Genomic DNA, 26,388 nt, shown 5'->3' on the forward strand with positions numbered 1-26,388 from the left:
CTGGAAGGGTTAACGGCTTCTAACTGCTTTACACACCGTCACCGATACCGAACACTGCAAGGGTTAACGGCTTCTAACTGCTTTACACACCGTCACCGATACCGAGCACTGGAAGGGTTAACGGCTTCTAACTGCTTTACACACCGTCACCGATACCGAGCACTGCAAGGGTTAACGGCTTCTAACTGCTTTACACACCGTCACCGATACCGAGCACTGGAAGGGTTAACGGCTTCTAACTGCTTTACACACCGTCACCGATACCGAGCACTGGAAGGGTTAACGGCTTCTAACTGCTTTACACACCGTCACCGATACCGAGCACTGGAAGGGTTAACGGCTTCTAACTGCTTTACACACCGTCACCGATACCGAGCACTGGAAGGGTTAACGGCTTCTAACTGCTTTACACACCGTCACCGATACCGAGCACTGGAAGGGTTAACGGCTTCTAACTGCTTTACACACCGTCACCGATACCGAGCACTGGAAGGGTTAACGGCTTCTAACTGCTTTACACACCGTCACCGATACCGAGCACTGCAAGGGTTAACGGCTTCTGACTGCTTTACACACCGTCACCGATGCCGAGCACTGCAAGGGTTAACGGCTTCTAACTGCTTTACACACCGTCACCGATACCGAGCACTGGAAGGGTTAACAGCTTCTAACTGCTTTACACACCGTCACCGATACCGAGCACTGGAAGGGTTAACGGCTTCTAACTGCTTTACACACCGTCACCGATACCGAGCACTGGAAGGGTTAACGGCTTCTAACTGCTTTACACACCGTCACCGATACCGAGCACTGGAAGGGTTAACGGCTTCTAACTGCTTTACACACCGTCACCGATACCGAACACTGGAAGGGTTAACGGCTTCTAACTGCTTTACACACCGTCACCGATACCGAGCACTGGAAGGGTTAACGGCTTCTAACTGCTTTACACACCGTCACCGATACCGAGCACTGGAAGGGTTAACGGCTTCTAACTGCTTTACACACCGTCACCGATACCGAGCACTGGAAGGGTTAACGGCTTCTAACTGCTTTACACACCGTCACCGATACCGAGCACTGGAAGGGTTAACGGCTTCTAACTGCTTTACACACCGTCACCGATACCGAGCACTGGAAGGGTTAACGGCTTCTAACTGCTTTACACACCGTCACCGATACCGAGCACTGGAAGGGTTAACGGCTTCTAACTGCTTTACACACCGTCACCGATACCGAGCACTGGAAGGGTTAACGGCTTCTAACTGCTTTACACACCGTCACCGATACCGAGCACTGGAAGGGTTAACGGCTTCTAACTGCTTTACACACCGTCACCGATACCGAACACTGCAAGGGTTAACGGCTTCTAACTGCTTTACACACCGTCACCGATACCGAGCACTGGAAGGGTTAACGGCTTCTAACTGCTTTACACACCGTCACCGATACCGAGCACTGGAAGGGTTAACGGCTTCTAACTGCTTTACACACCGTCACCGATACCGAGCACTGGAAGGGTTAACGGCTTCTAACTGCTTTACACACCGTCACCGATACCGAGCACTGGAAGGGTTAACGGCTTCTAACTGCTTTACACACCGTCACCGATACCGAGCACTGGAAGGGTTAACGGCTTCTAACTGCTTTACACACCGTCACCGATACCGAGCACTGCAAGGGTTAACGGCTTCTGACTGCTTTACACACCGTCACCGATGCCGAGCACTGCAAGGGTTAACGGCTTCTAACTGCTTTACACACCGTCACCGATACCGAGCACTGGAAGGGTTAACGGCTTCTAACTGCTTTACACACCGTCACCGATACCGAGCACTGGAAGGGTTAACGGCTTCTAACTGCTTTACACACCGTCACCGATACCGAGCACTGGAAGGGTTAACGGCTTCTAACTGCTTTACACACCGTCACCGATACCGAGCACTGGAAGGGTTAACGGCTTCTAACTGCTTTACACACCGTCACCGATACCGAGCACTGGAAGGGTTAACGGCTTCTAACTGCTTTACACACCGTCACCGATACCGAACACTGCAAGGGTTAACGGCTTCTAACTGCTTTACACACCGTCACCGATACCGAGCACTGGAAGGGTTAACGGCTTCTAACTGCTTTACACACCGTCACCGATACCGAGCACTGGAAGGGTTAACGGCTTCTAACTGCTTTACACACCGTCACCGATACCGAGCACTGGAAGGGTTAACGGCTTCTAACTGCTTTACACACCGTCACCGATACCGAGCACTGGAAGGGTTAACGGCTTCTAACTGCTTTACACACCGTCACCGATACCGAGCACTGGAAGGGTTAACGGCTTCTAACTGCTTTACACACCGTCACCGATACCGAGCACTGGAAGGGTTAACGGCTTCTAACTGCTTTACACACCGTCACCGATACCGAGCACTGGAAGGGTTAACGGCTTCTAACTGCTTTACACACCGTCACCGATACCGAGCACTGGAAGGGTTAACGGCTTCTAACTGCTTTACACACCGTCACCGATACCGAACACTGCAAGGGTTAACGGCTTCTAACTGCTTTACACACCGTCACCGATACCGAGCACTGGAAGGGTTAACGGCTTCTAACTGCTTTACACACCGTCACCGATACCGAGCACTGGAAGGGTTAACGGCTTCTAACTGCTTTACACACCGTCACCGATACCGAGCACTGGAAGGGTTAACGGCTTCTAACTGCTTTACACACCGTCACCGATACCGAGCACTGGAAGTGTTAACGGCTTCTAACTGCTTTACACACCGTCACCGATACCGAGCACTGGAAGGGTTAACGGCTTCTAACTGAGCATTTTAACTGTGATTCCTGCAGCTGGGAATTCAGTCTGCTACATCCCTGTTGTCCTTATTGTACATTAGTACAGGGTCTCACAAACACACACACACACACACACACACACACACACACACACACACACACACACACACACACACACACACACACACACACACACACACACACACACACACACACACACACACACACACACACACACACACACACACACACACACACAGACAGACAGACAGACAGACAGACAGACAGACAGACAGACAGACAGACACAGACACAGACACACAGACAGACAGACACAGACAGACAGACACACAGACACACACACACACACACACAGACAGGCGGTTATTTCACTTTTTTTGGTTAAACAGAGAAAAATGATAAAAGCTACAACATGAAAATAGAAAAAACAAAAACTTTTAAAGTCACTAAAATAATAAAGCTTTGAGAGAAAACTCAAATGTTAATACTATATTTCATCTTACCGTATATTTTGCTCCCCTTAGAACTTATTATACTTTATTATAGTCTGTGATTTTTATCTTATTTTTATTTTAGTCCTATTTTATTTTATTTTACTTATTATTACTTCTACTGTAAATGCTTTTGGCCCTTAGAGTTCTTGATAGTCATTGTATATAAGATATAAAACATATAATATACCTATTCTTTGCACATTTCTACTCATGAGTGTCCTTAAGAGCAGAATGTCACAAGTACATTTCTCCTTTGTGAGATCAATAAAGGCTTATCTTATCTTATAACAAGTATGGGTGTAAAATATCTACATCAACTTGGATTGAAAGAAATGTTTTTAGGTGTTTTGAAGGACGAAATAGAATCTGAAGAGCTTTAAACACCATCAGATAGCAGAAACCTTCTCATCAAGTTCTACAAAAAAAGTGTCAGTTTCCCAGAGATCAGACTCTGTCCTTAAATTACTGGAAAATCACCTCCATTAGTATCAGTGCACTTTTCACGATCGTCTGAGCAAAAGGCCTTGTTTCACATTTGGATGCAGGCTTAACAAAGTAGAACTGTTCAGCTGCGTATGTTTCTGACACAATGAGTCACCATTCTATCATATATCGTTGTATAATCACTCACTGTAATGGGCTTCATTCTGATTCCCTGCACTTCCCTGTGTCAGAGGCTGCTGATCAATAATTAAACTACTATTATAGTAGGGTGAGGGTTCGACTTTGACTGTCTGGAGAGGAAGGAAGTCCCTGGTGACCAGGACTTTTCAGGCTCCTCATGTCTTCCTGAGGCCTGAACTCTGTGATGTGGAGCTTTTATTGTGACATTCCCAGCCTCCATTGGAGGCGACGTGAGGCAGGAAGTTGGTTGAGTTGGTAGTATTGTGTGTGAACCTGAGGAGAACATGAAACATGTGGAGCTGCTCACTGCGTGGCCTTCACGATGTCCCAGCTGCTGCTGTCCTCCAGAAGACCGCGTCTCTTCGGCTGCTGGCTGATGTCCATCGTCTGCTCACAGCTCTGGCCCAACTCTCCGTACAACGTCGGCATGAATGGAGGCGGCGTGGCGCCGAATGCTGCCGCTCGGGGGCCGTGGGAGTGGCCTGAGGGCCCGTGGGAGTGGCCTGAGGGCCCCTGGTGGCAACTGTGACCCTGGAACACCAAGAGGACACGAAAACAAGGCATTGGCTGTGCTTCACTTTCATCTTCCAAGATGGAACACACCCTTCATGAGGACAGCCTGCTGAACCAGGACCCCCTGCTGAACCAGGACCACCTGCTGAACCAGGACCACCTGCTGAACCAGGACCCCCTGCTGAACCAGGACAACCTGCTGAACCAGGACAACCTGCTGAACCAGGACCCCCTGCTGAACCAGGACAACCTGCTGAACCAGGACAACGGACAGGTTCTCCTGGAACATTTCAAGCTGAGTGACACTGAAACGACCAAAATACTTGGTCTGGACCAGATTATTACAATATTCAGACGTTGTGGTTTCAGGAGATTAGAAGACCTGAATGTTCAACCATGATGCTCTGATCTCCTCGTTACGTTACGTTACGTTACGTTACGTTACGTTACGTTACGTTACGTTACGTTACGTTACATTACGTTACATTACATTATGTTACATTATGTTACATTACATTACATTATGTTACATTACATTACGTTACATTACAGTGTCGGTGGGCCTGTTCTGCTACATGGTCGCATCCATACTTCACTCTGGTTCACTTCCATAACGTTCCTTAAAGTAACTTAACGTTCCTTAAAATAACTAAATGTTCCTTAAAGTAACTTAACGTTCCATAACATAACTTAACGTTCCTTAAAATAACTTAACGTTCCATAACATAACTTAACGTTCCTTAAAATAACTTAACGTTCCATAACATAACTTAACGTTCCTTAAAGTAACTTAACGTTCCTTAAAATAACTAAATGTTCCTTAAAATAACTTAACGTTCCTTAAAGTAACTTAACGTTCCATAACATAACTTAACGTTCCTTAAAGTAACTTAACGTTCCATAACATAACTGAACGTTCCTTAAAGTAACTTGACGTTCCATAACATAACTTAACGTTCCTTAAAGTAACTTAACGTTCCATAACATAACTTAACGTTCCTTAAAGTAACTTAACGTTCCATAACATAACTTAACGTTCCTTAAAGTAACTTAACGTTCCTTAAAATAACTAAATGTTCCTTAAAATAACTTAACGTTCCTTAAAGTAACTTAACGTTCCATAACATAACTTAACGTTCCTTAAAGTAACTTAACGTTCCATAACATAACTGAACGTTCCTTAAAGTAACTTGACGTTCCATAACATAACTTAACGTTCCTTAAAGTAACTTAACGTTCCATAACATAACTTAACATTCCTTAAAGTAACTTAACGTTCCATAACATAACTTAACGTTCCTTAAAGTAACTTAACGTTCCATAACATAACTTAACGTTCCTTAAAATAACTTAACGTTCCATAACATAACTTAAAGGTATAGTAGAGGATTTTCTTCTTCCGGGTGGATCATCAAAATAACTGGTCCTCCCAATTGTCAATCATTCTGGTGATATATGACGTAAGCCCGTCGTACGTGCTCGTCCCTGCGCGCAGCTCACTCCACACGGTTCTCATCATGCCGGTGGCCGACCCGACGCATTATTCTCCCACATTTTTACACAGTTTCACCCCCTCTGGTGCAAATCTTCTTGTAAAGTGAGCTTATGTGAGCGATGCCGACTTGTGACTTGTAAACAGAGCGTGCACGAGGAGAACTGGGCTCGTGCACGTCTCTCACACGCGTTTTAGTAGGCGTTCCGTCTCGGGAGCAGGTACAGCGTTGCGCATGCGCATTTTTTTCAAAAGGTGGAGAGGGCGGTTCTTTCCTAAAATTCGGGAAAATCCTCCTGTATACCTTTAACGTTCCTTAAAATAACTTAACGTTCCTTAAAGTAACTTAACGTTCCATAATATAACTTAACGTTCCATAACATAACTTAACGTTCCTTAACATAACTTAACGTTCCATAACATAACTTAACGTTCCTTAAAGTAACTTAACGTTCCAAAACATAACTTAACGTTCCATAACATAACTTAACGTTCCATAACATAACTTAGCGTTCCATAACATAACCTAACGTTCCTTGAAATAACTTAACGTTCCTTAAAGTAACTTAACGTTCCATAACATAACTTAACGTTCCATAACATATCTTAACGTTCCATAACAAAACTTAACGTTCCATAACATAACTTAACGTTCCAGAACATATCTTAACGTTCCATAACATAACCTAACGTTCCTTGAAATAACTTAACGTTCCTTAAAATAACTTTACGTTCCATAACATATCTTAACGTTCCATAACTTAACGTTCCATAACATAACGTTCCATAACATAAGCTAACGTTCCTTAAAGTAACTTAACGCTCCATAACATAACTTAACGTTCCATAACATATCTTAACGTTCCATAACTTAACGTTCCATAACATAAGCTAACGTTCCTTAAAGTAACTTAACGCTCCATAACATAACTTAACGTTCCTTAAAATAACTTAACGTTCCATAACATAACTTAACGTTCCTTAACATAGCTTAACGCTCCATAACATAACTTAATGTTCCTTAAAGTAACTTAACATTCCATAACATAACTTAATGTTCCTTAAAGTAACTTAACGTTCCATAACATAACTTAACGTTCCTTAAAGTAACTTAACGTTCCAAAACATAACTTAACGTTCCATAACATATCTTAGCGTTCCATAACATAACTTAACGTTCCAGAACATATCTTAACGTTCCATAACATAACCTAACGTTCCTTGAAATAACTTAACGTTCCTTAAAATAACTTTACGTTCCATAACATATCTTAACGTTCCATAACTTAACGTTCCATAACATAAGCTAACGTTCCTTAAAGTAACTTAACGCTCCATAACATAACTTAACGTTCCTTAAAATAACTTAACGTTCCATAACATAACTTAACGTTCCTTAAAGTAACTTAACGTTCCATAACATAACTTAATGTTCCTTAAAGTAACTTAACATTCCATAACATAACTTAATGTTCCTTAAAGTAACTTAATGTTCCATAACATAACTTAACGTTCCTTAAAATAACTTGATTTCCATAACAATGGAACGTTAAGTTGGAACAGGAACAGGTTGAGTATTGGAGCGCAGAGGGGCGGAGCCTAGTGCAGAGGGGCGGAGCCTAGCGAACAGGGTCTTAACATCACGTGTCCTCTGGTACATGAAGGTTCCACTTCCTCTTAACAGCAGAGAACATCAAACCAACCAGAGGCTCCATCTGGTCCCACCAAGCAAGGAGCTGATTGACCATTTATACTGCTTTTACTTTACACTTCATTGTGTTTTAATGCACCACAACGTTTCATTGAAATGGACTTTATGTTGACATTGTCATCATTTTCAGTACGAAGTGTTTGATCTTGATCAAATATAGACAGTTTCATTACAAACACTGTGACCACAGAGAAAGAGAAACTTTATATTGGTTCAGTTATGTTCTTTTAAATAACCAGAACATATTTAGTCCGCCAGGTAACGTGTATATGAAGCCAGGTAACGTGTATATGAAGCCGAGTAACGTGTATATGAAGCCGAGTAACGTGTATATGAAGCCAGGTAACGTGTATATGAAGCAGGGTAACGTGTATATGAAGCCTGGTAACGTGTATATGAAGCCTGGTAACGTGTATATGAAGCCGGACAACGTGCATATGAAGCCTGGTAACGTGTATATGAAGCCTGGTAACGTGCATATGAAGCAGGGTAACGTGTATATGAAGCCAGGTAATGTGTATATGAAGCAGGGTAACGTGTATATGAAGCCAGGTAACGTGTATATGAAGCAGGGTAACGTGTATATGAAGCCAGGTAGCGTGTATATGATGCCGGGTAACGTGTATATGAAGCAGGGTAACGTGTATATGAAGCAGGGTAACGTGTATATGAAGCCAGGTAACGTGTATATGAAGCCAGGTAGCGTGTATATGATGCCGGGTAACGTGTCTATGAAGCAGGGTAACGTGTATATGATGCCGGGTAACGTGTATATGAAGCAGGGTAACGTGTCTATGAAGCCGGGTAACGTGTATATGAAGCCGGGTAACGTGTATATGAAGCAGGGTAACGTGTATATGAAGCCAGGTAACGTGTATATGAAGCAGGGTAACGTGTATATGAAGCAGGGTAACGTGCATATGAAGCAGGGTAACGTGTATATGAAGCCAGGTAACGTGTATATGAAGCCAGGTAACGTGTATATGAAGCAGGGTAACGTGTATATGAAGCAGGGTAACGTGTATATGAAGCAGGGTAACGTGTATATGAAGCAGGGTAACGTGTATATGAAGCCAGGTAGCGTGTATATGATGCCGGGTAACGTGTCTATGAAGCAGGGTAACGTGTATATGATGCCGGGTAACGTGTATATGATGCCGGGTAACGTGTCTATGAAGCAGGGTAACGTGTATATGAAGCAGGGTAACGTGTATATGAAGCCAGGTAACGTGCATATGAAGCAGGGTAACGTGTATATGAAGCCAGGTAACGTGTATATGAAGCAGGGTAACGTGTATATGAAGCAGGGTAACGTGTATATGAAGCCAGGTAACGTGTATATGAAGCCAGGTAGCGTGTATATGATGCCGGGTAACGTGTCTATGAAGCAGGGTAACGTGTATATGATGCCGGGTAACGTGTATATGATGCCGGGTAACGTGTCTATGAAGCAGGGTAACGTGTATATGATGCCGGGTAACGTGTATATGAAGCAGGGTAACGTGTCTATGAAGCCGGGTAACGTGTATATGAAGCCGGGTAACGTGTATATGAAGCAGGGTAACGTGTATATGAAGCCAGGTAACGTGTATATGAAGCAGGGTAACGTGTATATGAAGCAGGGTAACGTGCATATGAAGCAGGGTAACGTGTATATGAAGCCAGGTAACGTGTATATGAAGCCAGGTAACGTGTATATGAAGCAGGGTAACGTGTATATGAAGCAGGGTAACGTGTATATGAAGCAGGGTAACGTGTATATGAAGCAGGGTAACGTGTATATGAAGCCAGGTAGCGTGTATATGATGCCGGGTAACGTGTCTATGAAGCAGGGTAACGTGTATATGAAGCAGGGTAACGTGTATATGATGCCGGGTAACGTGTCTATGAAGCAGGGTAACGTGTATATGAAGCAGGGTAACGTGTATATGAAGCCAGGTAACGTGCATATGAAGCAGGGTAACGTGTATATGAAGCCAGGTAACGTGTATATGAAGCAGGGTAACGTGTATATGAAGCCAGGTAACGTGTATATGAAGCAGGGTAACGTGTATATGAAGCCAGGTAGCGTGTATATGAAGCAGGGTAACGTGTATATGAAGCCAGGTAGCGTGTATATGAAGCAGGGTAACGTGTATATGAAGCAGGGTAACGTGTATATGAAGCAGGGTGACGTGTATATGAAGCCAGGTAACGTGTATATGAAGCCAGGTAACGTGTATATGAAGCCAGGTAACGTGTATATGAAGCAGGGTGACGTGTATATGAAGCCGAGTAACGTGTCGCTGGTATGAAGCCCGGTAACGTGTATATGAAGCCGGGTAACGTGTAGCAGATATAAAGCGAGATAACGCGTAGGTAACTGCCGGTAACGTGTAGCAGCCTCCCTCCGCCCACTCGGGCTCACAGACAACCGTCAGTCGCCTTGACGTGGATCCGTCAGCAGGTTATTCCGCCTGACGAGCTAATTTCCGGCCACTTTATGAAAGAGCCGCCGGGAGAGACGCGGGGATGAAACGCCTCAGGAAGAACTCAGTATTTCCACCAATAAACCCGCGACACAGACGTCCGGAACACAAAACCCGACTTACATGTCCATCTTCTGTCCAGTCCATCTTGTTGTGAAGAACCAAGTTCCTGACGCGTGTGAGCCACCGCACTTCCGGTATGATTTCCTTCAAAATAAGTCAGCCCAGTCCGAGCAACCTGGATCAATGCAGGAAATTAAGAGAGAGAACCGCGTAAAACGTGAAACACTATAACAAATTGATATATATTTCAACATGAAAGCACACAGAAGCGTAGAGACAAAAGTTTGACTCGTAGATCTTCAACCCCATCTCAATTTTTTATAATTAAATAAATTAACAATGACGTTAGATCTAATCTTGGGGAAGAATAACTGTGAACATTTTGAGCACATTCATTTTTCAGCCAAGATAAAATTACAATATTCAGAAAAATTTATTAAAACGAAATCAGCAGGTTTTCTTCTCAAGCAGAAAGTATTTTATTTTGAAGGACCGTAGTTTTAACCGGAGGTGGCGTTCCCTCCGAAATTCTTCCTCCTTCCTCCTTCCTCCTTCCTGTGGTTTCATTTTTGAGCTTTTGTTTGTCACGGCTGCAGTTGTCTGCCTCCACCTGCATTATTCAAGGAGGGAATTAATGTTTTAAAGCCTCTCTGTAGGAAAACAACGGGGAAACCACAGCAGAGCCTTTTAATAAAGCAAACACACAAGCTGCTGCACATTTACTGTAGGTTAATGGGTTTTACACCATCCTCACTCATATGTTCATTACACTACTACAGGATTTTTCAAAGTGACTTTCAGTGACATCAGTCTGAATCAGGGACAGACTTAGATTTGTTTGCTTGTATGAAAAACCCTCTTTCAGCCGTGTTAATCCTGAGAGGTTTATAGGACCATAAACAGGTTGGACCAGGTATGATTCATGTTTCAGGTTGTTTCAGGGTAATGAAACCAATGTCACTGAAATGTCAAGAAAGCAGTGTGTGGGTGCGACAAAGTGGCCACCAGCCTCAATAAAGCAGATATGAAAGAGACTACGAATACTTTTAAAACTAAACATACTGGCCAATAGGCTCATAATTATCTCTTGAAAACTTATCATCTGCATATTTGACTCCAAACAAGTTGAAATTTCTTATTTATATCTAAAGCTGTACACAAAAACAATTATGAGAGTATATTTTCATACGCAGTACTTTAATGTTCCTTCTCAGAAATGTACTTTGAACATGCTGACAATGCTATGATACAGTCGTCCCTCACTATAACGCGGATCATCTTTCGCAGCCTCACTGTTTAGCTGATTTGTTGTGTGCAATTCTGCATGCTGGCTTAGGGAGAACCTGCACATTGTGTTCTGCGTCCTGATTGGCTGAGGGAGAACCTGCACATTGCGTTCTGCGTCCTGATTGGCTAAGGGAGAACCTGGACATTGTGTTCTGCGTCCTGATTGGCTGACGGAGAACCTGCACATTGTGTTCTGTGTCCTGATTGGCTGACGGAGAACCTGCACATTGTGTTCTGTGTCCTGATTGGCTGACGGAGAACCTGCACATTGTGTTCTGCATCCTGACTGGCTAAGGGAGAACCTGCACACTGTGTTCTGCGTCCTGATTGGCTGAGGGAGAACCTAAACATTGTGTTCTGCATCCTGAATGGCTGAGGGAGAACCTGCACATTGTGTTCTGCGTCCTGATTGGCTAAGGGAGAACCTGCACATTGTGTTCTGCTTCCTCATTGGCTGAGGGAGAACCTGCACATTGTGTTCTGCATCCTGATTGGCTAAGGGAGAACCTGCACATTGTGTTCTGCTTCCTCATTGGCTGACGGAGAACCTGCACATTGTGTTCTGCGTCCTGACTGGCTGAGGGAGAACCTGCACATTGTGTTCTGCGTCCTGATTGGCTGAGGGAGAACCTGCACATTGTGTTCTGTGTCCTGACTGGCTGAGGGAGAACCTGCACATTGTGTTCTGCATCCTGATTGGCTGACGGACTGTAGAGCCTTGTCAATCAATCTGGTGCCTCATGTCTCGTGGACACGAATGCGTTCAACTTGCCAAATATACATCAATGTGTGATCGATAGCAGTGAGACGGAAGTTTTGTTCCTGACAAACTCCACAATGTCGACAAAACGTTCTGCATCGACAAAGGAACCTGCAGAGGAATGTTTATGTTCTAAAATCTACCAAGGTTTCAACTTTGGGAGTTTAAACAAGAGAAATGTGAGAAAATGTTCATTCCTGTCTGAGAAGAGTGTATAAAGTGTGTGGTGACGGCTTTTACAGCCTTAAAACATGTAGAGTACTTGTAAAAAAAAAAATACTACTTTGCGGATTTTCGATGATTGCGGGATATTTTTAGAATGTAACCCCGGGATAAACAAGGGACCACTGTATACAACTTTATTCTTTTTAGTAGTTTTGTATTATTCATTTCTGTTTGACTTCTGTCCAAAAGTAGTACTGTTATTTGCAATGTAGTACAATTTTAAAATAATACATGTACATTTTCACACAATTCCAGTATTCTTCCTGCTTCTGAAATAAAAATAAATGCAAATGCATGATAGAAGAGAAAAATAGAAAACATCCATCAGACAGCGGGCTGGTTTCTTGGAATTGGGAGCTCAGACCCCTAAACTATGACACGTTGTCCTAGAACACATCTGATCTTGAAGAGAGGAACATGACTGGACCAAACGTCATTGTACTGATATTGTAGATAATAGAAAAGAGCTCCACCCTTCACTCAATGCTCAATCATTCTACTCACTTCTTCTTTTATTGCTTGAGTTTAACACCTTTTGCATATTTACAATGAAATCCCTGACCCTGAAGCAACGAGGCCAGTTTCAGTGCATGCTGTCATTAAATAAAAGAGAAACGTCCGACTTGGCAATTCAAGTTCAGGCTGAACGAGTTGCAGCCTGCAGGATTGCTGCTGCAGCTCGTGATCCACCCAAAGACAGGATAAGATGAGATAAGATGAGATAAGATAAGATCAGATCAGATCAGATCAGATAAGCCTTTATTGATCTCACAAAGGAGAAATGTACTTGTTCCATTCTGCTCTTAAGGACTCTCATGAGTAGGAAAGACAAGAAATGTGCAAACAGTTAGATAAGAATAGAGGAATCTTATATACAATGACTATCAAGAACTCTATGGGCCAAAAGTATTTACAGTAAAAAGTAATAATACATAAAATAAAATAGGACTAAAATAAAAAAAAAAAAAAAAAAAAAAAATAACATACAAGTTGGTTGAACCTGAGTCAAATCAGCCCAACAGCCTTTGTGATTCTCAGGTTACTCATTAAACAAATATGAGGATTTCCAGTAATTTTCTGTTTTATTCTCGTTATGTGAGAATAACATCAGAACACCAGACCTTCGTCCTCCTGCACTTCCACGTCAGAACCAGCAGGTGGCGCCCGCCTCTAGTTAATAACGAGCTCTGCAGGATTGGTCTGCACGTGTCGAAGCAACGTTGACGTAAAATATGATTTCCGTTGTTCCACTGAAGAACAGCAAACAAAGAGATGATTTTTGTGAGATAAAGAAATTTGCGAAAAATATTTGAATAAATGATGAACACAAATGAGGATGAATGTTTATAACTGAACGTACTTCTGCTAATAAATCGTGACGTGATGGTAAAACCATACAGTTTGACCAACTGCGTTCTTTAAGATCAAACACTTCGATTTTTAATCAGCTTCAGTGTTTTTACTCATTTTACCTTTTTCTTTGTCCTCTTCTTCCTCTTTTCTTGTGACACACACACACACACACACACACACACACACACACACACACACACACACACACACACACACACACACACACACACCAGGCCTATATAATTTTAATAAAAAGCTCACTGATGTGGGTATTTAATCATAACAACAGCAACAATAATAATAATAATGAATGAATGAATGGTTTATTTCAGTTACAGTTTCAGTATAAGTGCAGTCGATGAATTTCTGTGCAGTTCCTGGTAAAAGTTCACACACCTGTGATTTTTCACTGTTTCCACAATAGACTTGCAACTGAAATGGGTTTCGGCTGAAGCCAAGGCTTATTTTAGCCTCTCCCTTAAAAACCCGTGCGGTTAGCCCAGACGCCAGTGATGCAAGAAATATAATCATATTTTAAAAAAGCAACTGGAGAAAAAAAAAAAAAATAATAATAATAAACATAGCAGTCGTAATACGGGAGAAAAAATTAATATGGAACATAACAGAAGTAATACATGAGAAAAACCCAACCAAACAAAAAGAAGTAACAGAAATGATTGTTCATTGTAAACATTAATTATTTTTCTTTTTACTGTTTTTTTGAAGCAGAACAGTGATTTGCACAGTTTGAAGTCGTCACTGAGACGTTCCATAAACCTGCTCCCAGAATAGAAACACATCTGTATTTCATGTTGGTTCTCGCACCACCTTTTTCAAATATACACAGTCCTCTTAAGTTCTAGTTGTTTTCTCTTCATTTAAAAACATTTTAAATAGATGTGGGAAAACTTTTATTCTTTATTCGAAATAGTATTTCTAATGTTTTTAAATATACTATATACTATAGCTTTAAAAAAAAAAATAATAATAATAATAATTCATGCTTTTATACATTCCAAGACACTTTACATCGCAAAAACAAAATTAAATTAAATTAAATTAAATTAAGAGTGGTTGTATTGTTATAGACAGGGACCGTTCTGAATATGATATTAGTAGATATTAACTATAATAGACTGAGTTAAAAGCAAGGATATACCTTAGGTCAACCAATCAAATCCCACATCAGTAAATCAAAGCATTTACAAAGTGACGTGAAGTATGTTCTCTACACACTTTATCCAGATGTTTGACGCTGCAGCCCATCATGGCTGCCGCTGGCTGAAGGGCACGACCATCTACAGGTCATTTACAGTCTCCAATGACCCCCCAGTCATGACCCCCCCAGTCATGACCTCAGAGGAGGAAGAAACCTGGAAAAGGAAAACAAACAAACATGCAAACTGGAGAGGAAGACCACCAGTCTGGTGCTGGAAGCACCGTGGCGTCAGCCCCCAAGTGGTGTCGCCGGGCAGGTGGAAGGCTGCTGGCGTGGAGCTGAACCCAGCGAGATGGAGACACACACACACACACACACACACACACACACACACACACACACACACACACACACACACACACACACACACACATTCAGATCTTTATGGTAATTGCAGTTACCATAAAGTTGACCACCTGCATGGTCAGGTCAGAGAAGCGTCTGAAACATGAGCAGTCCCCACGGCGCCCTCCTGTGGTGCAGTGGCATCATGACTCCTGTCCCAGGTCCTGGGACCGGAGAAAACGGGACTATCAAGACCCCATTGGGCTGGGAGAACATGCAAACGACACGGTGGAAATCTGGACCTTGAATGTGCTATATTTGACCACTTCCCACTTCCCATTTCCCACTGTTCCATGAGGGTTGAAAACATTTTCACATCTTAAAACCCTGAAACTTGAAGATCTGATGAAAGAAGGCATCAACAAAAACAACCCCTGTTTGGGGGGTAAAGATGCATTTGATTTGGTGTAATGGCAAATAAAACACATGCAAACAAACAAACAAACAATAACTCGACTCTGATCCTGCACAGAAACGCCAAAGAAAATGTCAAGCAAACGTGTTTTTTAATATAATCTTACCTTGATAGTGAACGTTTTCAAAGAGAAATGTTCACAACCAATGATTGGTGTCTAATCAGTGTTTCACTCAAGGTGAGAGCTGTTTTTGATGAAAACCAATAAAAGAAGGGATTTTTGATTACAGCAATCACCACAACTGTCATGCATCTTTATTCATTGAAACAGAATCCATGTCAGTTCATGAGGCGTTAAAAAACATGTTTTATTTGCTATTTACTGTCTGAGTACATATAAATGTTCATGGATTCAAGCACTGGCAAGAAATAATAAATGTTTAAGCTGAATTACATCAAAGCAGGCAGTCCGCCTAGCAGAACTGGATTGTGTAGCCAAAGCTGCTGAACAAAGTAACTGAGCTGTCAGGAGGAAGTCATAACAGCGAGGAGGACAAAAGATCAAGAGGAGAACAGACGTGAGCGTCGAGGCAACATGGAAAAGAATTACTATATTATTTCTTTTCTCAAACAGAAGGACGCACATTAACCCACGTATGAGTTCTTCATTATGGCGGCGAGGAGCCGCCGAGGCACTGGAGGCACTGGAGGCACTGGAGGCACTGGATGCCACTGGAGCCACTGGAGGCACTAGAGGCCACTGGAGGCCACTGGAGGCACGGCGATTGAGGAAATGGGGTCGTCCAGGGGAAACATGGGAAGGATGTGTGTTTGGAGCTGATAGAGGCCGGCAGCACGGAGGCCTTGGGTGTAATGGACAAAAGTGTGCAGCTGCACAAATGGTTCCACCGTGACTCTGAGCCCCTGAACACCGCCAACAAGGGGCGGGATCACAGTTTCGCTGAGTCTGCGAGTTTATTGAAAAAAAGCAGTTTTGTTGTGTGTGTCTTTCTTTTTTTCCAACTGTGTGTTTTGTATGATCATTTGTATGGTTTGTTAGTTTAGCTTAAACTCAGCTCATTGGTGTTTTGTGAGTTTTTACGTGTCTCGTGGCCTGGATGGCGTCCTCCGGGGCGTCTCCCGTGTCTCTGAGACATGGAGTCCGGTTGGTGTCTCACCCCGGCTCCACCTGGAGCAGGTGAAGGTGAAGGGGAGAAGGTGGAGCAGGTGTAGGTGAAGGGGAGAAGGTGGAGCAGGTGAAGGTGAAGGGGAGAAGGTGGAGCAGGTGAAGGTGAAGGGGAGAAGGTGGAGCAGGTGAAGGTGAAGGGGAGAAGGTGGAGCAGGTGTAGGTGAAGGGGAGAAGGTGGAGCAGGTGAAGGTGAAGGGGAGAAGGTGGAGCAGGTGAAGGTGAAGGGGAGAAGGTGGAGCAGGTGAAGGTGAAGGGGAGAAGGTGGAGCAGGTGTAGGTGAAGGGGAGAAGGTGGAGCAGGTGTAGGTGAAGGGGAGAAGGTGGAGCAGGTGAAGGTGAAGGGGAGAAGGTGGAGCAGGTGAAGGTGAAGGGGAGAAGGTGGAGCAGGTGAAGGTGAAGGGGAGAAGGTGGAACAGGTGTAGGTGAAGGGGAGAAGGTGGAGCAGGTGAAGGTGAAGGGGAGAAGGTGGAGCAGGTGAAGGTGAAGGGGAGAAGGTGGAGCAGGTGAAGGTGAAGGGGAGAAGGTGGAGCAGGTGAAGGTGAAGGGGAGAAGGTGGAGCAGGTGAAGGTGAAGGGGAGAAGGTGGAGCAGGTGAAGGTGAATGGGAGAAGGTGGAGCAGGTGTAGGTGAAGGGGAGAAGGTGGAGCAGGTGTAGGTGAAGGGGAGAAGGTGGAGCAGGTGAAGGTGAAGGGGAGAAGGTGGAGCAGGTGAAGGTGAAGGGGAGAAGGTGGAGCAGGTGTAGGTGAAGGGGAGAAGGTGGAGCAGGTGAAGGTGAAGGGGAGAAGGTGGAGCAGGTGAAGGTGAAGGGGAGAAGGTGGAGCAGGTGAAGGGGAGAAGGTGGAGCAGGTGAAGGTGAAGGGGAGAAGGTGGAGCAGGTGAAGGGGAGAAGGTGGAGCAGGTGAAGGTGAAGGGGAGAAGGTGGAGCAGGTGAAGGTGAAGGGGAGAAGGTGGGATATGAGAACATCTCATATGAATAAAGCAGTGGTGGTTTTCTTTAAGGACGCAAAGTTTGTGGCTGATCTCATTGAAAGTGGACTTGTTATAAATGACGAGTTTATTCAAGTGTCCCCACTGGCTGTACCGTCCACGGTGTCCAGAGTCCCCCCTGGCTCTACTATCCACGGTCCACGGTGTCCAGAGTCCCCCCTGGCTGTACCGTCCACACGGTCCACGGTGTCCAGAGTCCCCCGTCCATCTCCAATGAGGCTCTGGAGCAAGAACTGAGGAGGGTCGGTAAGTTCCCAGTGGTTTCCTGTTGGTCTGGACTCCCTCATTACCCTGGCGGTCAAGGTGGATAATCGTCTGACGGTCTGTGATCGCCTGAGGCAGACTGACCAGCAGGGAGGAGAATCCAGGAGCGCGTGGGAGGAGCACGCCCCTCTCCGCCCCGCCCTCCAGCAGGAGTGAGTTCCGAGTGCTGCACAACCTCCGGAGGAGCCGATGCAGCTTGGCCGCACCAGCATCTCCACGCAGGAGCGGCATCGGCGCCTGACCGGCGGCCTGTGTCTGTACTGTGGTCAGCACGGGCACAGAGCTGCAGCGTGTCCTCTTAAAGGGACAGGCTCACCTGGGTTAAGGAGGGCCCCGGTGAGTCTTAAGAACTCCTCTACTGCGCCTTTAAGAAGACTTACGCCGGCTCAACTGAGGTATGCCGACACCACCTTGGACATTGATGTTTTCATTGACTCTGGTGCAGATGAGAACTTTATGGACCTTAAGTGGGCTGAGAGACACAATATTCCCACTGAACTGTTATCATTGCCCTTAAAGGCTTTTGCTTTGGATGGACGTAAGATATTCTCTATTGATAAAAAGACTCTTTCTGTTCAGTTATTGTTTGGTCCCTCCCATGTTGAGATTTCATTTCATTTAGGTTTAAGTCCGTCCTACCAAGTTATCCTGGGCCTTCCTTGGTTATGTTTGCACAAGCCCCATATTGACTGGGAGTCGGGGGTTATTTTGAGTTGGGAAGGAACTGTTCTGGACGTTGTCGGTCAGTGTCTGGAGTTAAGGTAGCAGCTGTGGAGGTTCCTGAGTATCCGGACCTAGAGCGAGTTCCCAGCTGCTACCACGATCTAAAGGAGGTGTTCAATAAGGGAAAGGCAACGTCTCTGCCACCGCACCGTCCTTATGACTGTGTCATTGATTTATTTCCAGGTACCACTCCCCCCAAGGGTCGCATTTACTCGCTCTCACAACCCGAGAATCAGGCCATGAAGGATTATATCGAGTCCGCCTTAAAGGCTGGGATAATCAGACCCTCGTCCTCCCCTGCAGGGGCGGGATTTTCTTTGTGGAGAAGAAGGACAAGACACTTCGGCCGTGCATTGACTACAGGGGCCTCAATGAGATAACCGTTAAGAACCGCTATCCACTACCCCTCATGACTTTGACCTTTGAACACCTGCAGGGAGCCAAGGTCTTTACTAAGCTGGACTTCCCAATGCTTACCACCTGGTCCGGATTAGGCAGGGGGACGAATGGAAAACTACGTTTAACACACCTTCTGGCCACTACGAATATTTGGTGATGCACTTCTGAGAGACGTATTAAATAAGTTTTTGTTTGTGTACCTCAATGATATTTTGAATTTGTCTTCGGATCTAGCCAGTCATGTTAAGCATGTTCGTTTTGTTTTGGAGCGTCTTCTCAGCAACAACTTGTTTGTTAAAGCTGAGAAATGTGTTTTTCATGCTCCCACAGTTTCTTTTCTTGGGCACGTCATCTCAGAGGGGAGGGTGGAGATGGACAGGGAGAAGGTCAGGGCTGTAGCGGATTGGCCGACCCCGGGCAACCACAAACAATTATTACAATTTTTGGGATTTGCTAACTTCTACCGGCGGTTTATCAGGGGATTCAGCTCCATCGCGGTGCCACTACATGCCTTAACTTCCCCCAAGGTCCCGTTTGCTTGGGGTCCCTCAGCTGAGCAGGCGTTTTCTGAGCTCAGGGCCAGGTTCACCTCTTCTCCGGTGCTGTGTTTTGTGGATCCAGGACGGCAGTTTGTGGTGGAGGTGGACGCTTCAGATGTCGGTGTCGGGGCAGTGCTCTCTCAGCGCAGCAGTGAAGATGGGAAGCTGCAACTTGTGCCTTTTTCTCCAGGCGGCTGACCCCGGCTGAGCAGAACTATGACATCGGCAATCGAGAGCTCCTGGCCATCAAGGCTGCGTTGGAGGAGTGGAGGCACTATCTGGAGGGCACGGAGCACCCGTTTGTGGTATGGACCGACCATAGGAACCTCGAATACATCAAGTCAGCCAAACGATTAAATTCTCGGCAAGCTCGGTGGGCTCTGTTCTTCACCAGGTTTGACTTTGTGGTGTCGTATCGGCCTGGGTCTAAGAACGTGAAGCCTGATGCCTTTTCCCGGGTCTTTGAGCCGGATCCTGCTCCTCGTTCCCCCACGCCAATTTTACCTCCGACCTGTGTGGTGGGGGCGGTGACGTGGGAGATTGAGGAGCCGGTTCGGCGGGCTCTGGAGGGGGTGACGGTGCCGCCAGGTTGTCCTCCCAACTCAGCGCACCCTGTTTGTGGTGAAGCAGCGTTTCTGGTGGCCAGGAATGAACAGGGAGGTCCGTGAGTATGTCCGTGGTTGCCCTGTTTGTGCTCGTAACAAGACTTCTCGGTCTCGCCCCTCTGGTCTGTTGCAGCCGCTCCCGGTACCCACCCGACCATGGGCAGACCTGTCCATTGACTTTGTCACTGGCCTCCCGGACGCAGAAGGGTTTACCACCATCCTCACCGTAGTGGACTGGCTTTCTTTCTTTTTTTAATAATATTTTTATTGTATTTTCAAACAAACGACAAACACAACAACACAATAGCTCACATACAGCACTATATACATTTGTCTAGATTAAGATGCTTCTCAATTCTTGACAGTAACCACATAAGGTATCAGCTCAGAACACAGACATCCCAGTACAAGAAGATGAACAGGTTGTATACAAAGCATATCACATATCACGCTGACCTCGGGAATCCCCAGAAAAGCGTTGATGATGCAGTAGGACCAACATGTTGTAAATAAAGATCCCAGATTCTGTAAAATGCATTCAATCTTGAGTGAGACATACGGGTAATTAGTTCACTTGGAATGCAGTCCCTGATTATATTGTGCCATGAGCTTAAAGTTGGGGCAGACTCACCAATCCAACAGGATAGGATATGTTTCCTAGCAGCAAAGGTCAGGATATTATAAAGCCTCTTGTGATCTCTGTTGGTGATACCTTTGTCTGTTAGACCAAGTAAGAGACACATAGGGTCCAGCTGGATTGGGATATTGAAAATCGAGCACAGTACATTTACATTGCTGGACCAATATCTCTGCAATTTAACACAAGACCACATGCAGTGAACATAATTACCCATCTCAGATTTGCATTTCCAGCACAGTGGTGAAACGCTAGGGTCCATTTTGTTCTTAATGGCAGGTGTTATATGGATACGGTGCACAATTCTGAGCTGTATTGACCTGGTCCGATTGCACACAGAAATATTCATAGCATTGGACCAAACCTTTTGCCACTGGAATTCGCCGATGGTGATGTTTAAATCCCTCTCCCATGCTTGCCTTGTGGGCTGTGATGATAGAGGTGAGTTTAAGTGATGATAGATGTAAAAGATTGTGATATGCTTCCTATCTATGGAGAGAGAGAGAGCGCTTTTTCAACATGTGAGGTGGTGTTATTGGCTTTTAATGTGGTGTTTTTAATTATAAAGTCCCGAATCTGGAAGAATCTGAAAAAATCGCCCTTACAGAACAGATTGAATTGTTGTTCCAGTTGTTGAAAGCAGGACAGTGTCTCCCCTCTGAACAAATCACCTAGTTTTTTCAGCCCATGCTTTCTCCAGACTACAAAGCCCTGGTCATTACAACCAGGCAGGAAGTCTGGATTGTTTGTTATTGGAGTGAGAGGGGACGTTAGCTGAGCACGGCCTTCAAGAGCACGAACAAGCCTCCACGCTTTAATTGTAGTGGACCGGTTTTCTAAGATGGCCCACTTTGTGCCCTTAGTGAAACTCCCATCAGCCAAGGAGCTGGCAGAGGTGATGTTGACTAATGTGTTCCTCCTTCATGGGTTCCTGCGGGACATTGTCTCTGACAGGGGGCCTCAGTTCGTGTCTCGGTTTTGGAGGGAGTTTTGCAGGCTGTTGGGAACTATGGTGAGCCTTTCGTCTGGGTACCACCCAGAGTCTAACGGCCAGACAGAGAGGGTGAACCAGGAGCTGGAGTCCATCCTTCATAGTCTGGTCTCTGACAGTCCAGCTTCGTGGTACAGGCAGTTGGTCTGGGTAGAGTACACCCACAATTCCCTGCCCTGTTCGTCCACTGGGCTGTCTCCCTTTGAGTGTGTGTATGGTTACCAACCTCCCCTGTTCCCTGCCCTGGAGTCGGAGGTTAGTGTCCCTTCAGCTCTGGCGTTGGTGCGGCGATGCAAGTGCACTTGGCTTAGAGCCAGAACCAAGCTTTTGCTGTGTTCTGCAGAGCGTAAGAGGCTTGCAGACCGGCGCCGGGTTCCCGCACCAACTTACGCGGTAGGTCAGCGTGTGTGGATCTCCACCCGGGACCTGCCTATCCGCTCGGACGCAAAGAAGCTGGCGTCAAGGTTTATTGGACCTTATCCAATAGTCAAGCTGGTTGGTCCCTCTGCAGTCCGCCTTCGCTTGCCCCGCTCACTTCGGGTCCACCCCACCTTTCATGTGTCGAAGGTTAAACCTGCCCGGGAAAGCCCCCTGGTTCCCTCCTCAAGAGCCCCTCCTCCCCCCGTATGGTAGAGGGTGAGGAGATTTTTACTGTCAGGCGGCTCCTGGCAGCTCGCCGGCGTGGACATGGCCTTCAGTACCTAGTTGATTGGGAGGGGTATGGCCCTGAGGAACGTGCCTGGGTACCTGCTAGGGACATTTTGGACCTAGATATGGTAAGGGACTTCCACAGGCAGCATCTTGACATGCTACTGTCAGGAGGTAGGCTGGGATCTCTCTTAAGAGTGGGCAGGCCACAGGTCTGGGCGGTCCCGTTCCACACCTGTGGCCAGTTCCAGTCATTACCCTGCCAACAATATATGTCCTGTCTGTGTGTTTGTTCAGTGTTGGTCTGTTAGTCATCTATGTCTCGTCGGTCCTGTCCAGTGATTTGGAATCAAGTCTGCTGCTCCTCAGGTCCAGGAGCAACCTGCTATTCGTCGGTCTGTACTGTCATTATGAATAAAAGACTTGATTGAACTCAGCCTGCCTCCAGAGTCCTGCACTTGGGTCCTGTCTGCGATCCGTGACAGTATGTCTCTATGGTGTATGTCTCTATGGTGTATGTCTACATGGTGTATGTCTACATGGTGTATGTCTACATGGTGTCTACATGGTATCTTCAAGGTGTAGATTGGAGCCGGCCCTCCATTGACCTCCCTGGCCCCATGGTGTATATTTCTCTATGGTGTATGTCTCTATGGTGTATGTCTCTATGGTGTATGTCTACATGGTGTCTACATGGTGTATGTCTCTATGGTGTATGTCTCTATGGTGTATGTCTACATGGTGTATGTCTCTATGGTGTATGTCTACATGGTGTATGTCTACATGGTGTCTACATGGTGTCTACATGGTGTATGTCTACAGGGTGTATGTCTCTATGGTGTCAGTCTACATGGTGTATGTCTACATGGTGTCTGTCTACATGGTGTATGTCTCCATTGTGTATGTCTCCATGGTGTCTCCATGGTGTCTGTCTACATGGTGTATGTCTACATGGTGTCTACATGATGTCTACATGGTGTATGTCTACATGGTGTCTACATGGTGTATGTCTACATGGTGTCTGTCTCCATGGTGTATGTCTCCATGGTGTCTGTCTCCATGGTGTATGTCTCCATGGTGTATGTCTACATGGTGTCTGTCTCCATGGTGTATGTCTCCATGGTGTATGTCTCCATGGTGTATGTCTACATGGTGTATGTCTACATGGTGTCTGTCTACATGGTGTCTACATGGTGTATGTCTCCATGGTGTCTACATGGTGTCTCCATGGTGTATGTCTCCATGGTGTATGTCTCCATGGTGTCTCCATGGTGTCTACATGGTGTCTACATGGTGTCTGTCTACATGGTGTATGTCTACATGATGTCTACATGGTGTCTACATGGTGTCTACATGGTGTTGTCTACGTGGTGTATGTCTACATGGTGTATGTCTCCATGGTGTCTACATGGTGTCTGTCTACATGGTGTATGTCTACATGGTGTATGTCTACATGTTGTCTCCATGGTGTCTGTCTACATGGTGTCTGTCTACATGGTGTATCCATGGTGTATGTCTGCATGGTGTCTACATGGTGTCTACATGGTGTATGTCTCTATGGTGTCTACATGGTGTCTACATGGTGTATGTCTCCATGGTGTATGTCTCCATGGTGTCTACATGGTGTCTACATGGTGTCTACATGGTGTATGTCTACATGGTGTCTACATGGTGTCTACATGGTGTCTACATGGTGTATGTAAGTGGACCTGGTGTGCGGTTATCACCAGGTCCCTGTGTGCAGATGATGTGCCTCAGACTGCAGTGATTACCCCGTTCAGGCTTTTTGAGTTCCTGCGCATGCCTTTTGGCCTTAAAGGGGCAGCACAGACTTTTCAGAGGTTGATGGACTCGGTGCTGCGCGACCTCGCTTTCGTGTTTGTTTACCTGGACGACATCTTGGAGGTAGGAGGCCTCGGGGCAGACCCAGGACACGCTGGAGGGACTATGTCTCTCGGCTGGCCTGGGAACGCCTTGGGGTGCCACCGGAGGAGCTGGAGGAAGTGTCTGGGGCGAGGGAAGTCTGGGCTACTCTGCTCAGACTGCTGCCTCCGCGACCCGGCCCCGGATAAAGCGGTAGCCAATGGATGGATGGATGGGACATCTTGGAGGCGAGTTCTTCAGCTGAGGAGCATTTGTTGCATCTGAAGCAAGTTTTTCAGCGCCTTGAGGAACATGGCCTTATCGTCAATCCTGCCAAGTGCCAGTTTGGTCTGCCTGTGATTGACTTTTTGGGTCATGGTGTTTCAGCTCAGGGTGCCATTCCGTTGCCTTCTAAGGTGCAGGCGGTGACAGATTTCCCTCGTCCAGCCTCGGTTAAGGCCCTGCGGGAGTTTTTGGGCATGATTCATTTCTACAACCGTTTTCTTCTGCGTGCCGCCCACCTTCTGCAGCCACTTTATGGGGCTTTGCGTGTGAAGAAAGGCTCCGATCCACTTGACTGGACACCGGATCGTGTCAAGGCCTTTGAGAATGCCAAGACTGCTCTTGCTGATGCAGCTCTTTTAGCCCATCCAGCACCTTCAGCACCCGTCTCTTTAACGACTAACGCGTCTGATATAGCGGTGGGGGCTGTGGTGGAACAGCAGGTGGCTGGAGTTTGGCAGCCTCTTGCATTTTTCAGCCGCAAGCTACGAGATAGCGAGTGCAAGTATAGTGTTTTCAACCGTGAGTTGTTGGTGTTATATCTGGCAACTCGTCATTTCCGTTTCCTTTTGGAGGTTCGTTCATTCACAGCTTATGTGGATCTCAAACTGTTGACCTTTGCGATGTCTAAGGTGACGGAGCTTTTCCTCCAGCAGCTTTTTGGCTCCGGGCCCCGTTCACCACGGTTTTCCACGGTCGTTTGTTCCGGCGGGGGGGGGGGGGGGGGGGGCTGTGTGGCGGCCGTTAGGACTCAGGCCTCTCACCCAGCAGGATGATGGGAAAAGGGGCGTGGTTTTAGGCTTCCACACCTGGGGCTGTTGCCATTTTGTTAAGTGGAGTTTTGGCAATTGCTGAATAAAGACGTGTTCATACCTTCAGCTCTGACTCATCCTTCGTCCTGCCACACAGTGATCTTATTGAATTTTATCTTTGCATGTGCGAAACTTTCCATCTGGCGAAGCAGGAAGAACCAGGTCTCAGGTGTTGGTTTTACGGATCCACTGCATGTTTTTAAGGGTCTGGTCTCTGCTCGCCTGAGGAGGAACACAGCTTTTATAAACTCACAAGAAACTTGTCTGGTTTTATTTCAGTGTGGGGAATCAGGCAGGTCCTGTGCTCCCTTGGTGAGGAGGACTGTCTGATCGTGACTTTTTAATATTCTATGTGACCTTGTGTTCTTATAGCCCACCACAGTGTGTGACCTGATTGTGGTTCCACACTGTGTGATTGTTTGCAAACTATTGTTTTCCTCTGTGAGGAAGGACAAACATTGATTTTTGTGTTTTTTAAATTAAATTTTTGTCAAGTCTTTCTCTTCTTCTTCTCCTCCTTGCAGCTTGTCCATACCATTTCCCATCAATCCCCCCAAAGAATGATTGAAAGAAAGAAGCAGTAGAAGAAAAGGAGAAGAAAGAAAGAAGAAGCTAAGATGTGAGGCTGAAAGTGTTTCCGTGTTCAACTGCTTATATGTTCAAATGTATTTCTGGTATTCTCACTGCATTTGGATCCTCTCCAGCCTAAACCTGGA

The 26,388-nt window shown here is 45.6% G+C and overlaps 1 protein-coding gene across 1 annotated transcript in view; it reads right to left on the reverse strand.

Moving 5' to 3' along the window:
- Window positions 1-10,294, reverse strand: part of zdhhc13 (zDHHC palmitoyltransferase 13) — a 34,973-nt gene extending 24,679 nt beyond the window's left edge. The window contains exons 1-2 of the mRNA XM_080497223.1: window positions 10,252-10,294; window positions 4,252-4,475 (exon numbers count right to left, since the gene is read on the reverse strand). Of these exons, the coding sequence (XP_080353349.1) occupies window positions 4,252-4,475; window positions 10,252-10,275 (248 nt within the window). The 5' untranslated portion in view covers window positions 10,276-10,294. The remainder of the gene's footprint in view (window positions 1-4,251; window positions 4,476-10,251) is intronic.
- Between the last annotated feature and the right edge of the window lie 16,094 nt (window positions 10,295-26,388).

This window comes from Blennius ocellaris (assembly GCF_963422515.1).
Source record: "Blennius ocellaris genome assembly, chromosome: 1".
NCBI classification, from domain to species: domain Eukaryota; kingdom Metazoa; phylum Chordata; class Actinopteri; order Blenniiformes; family Blenniidae; genus Blennius; species Blennius ocellaris.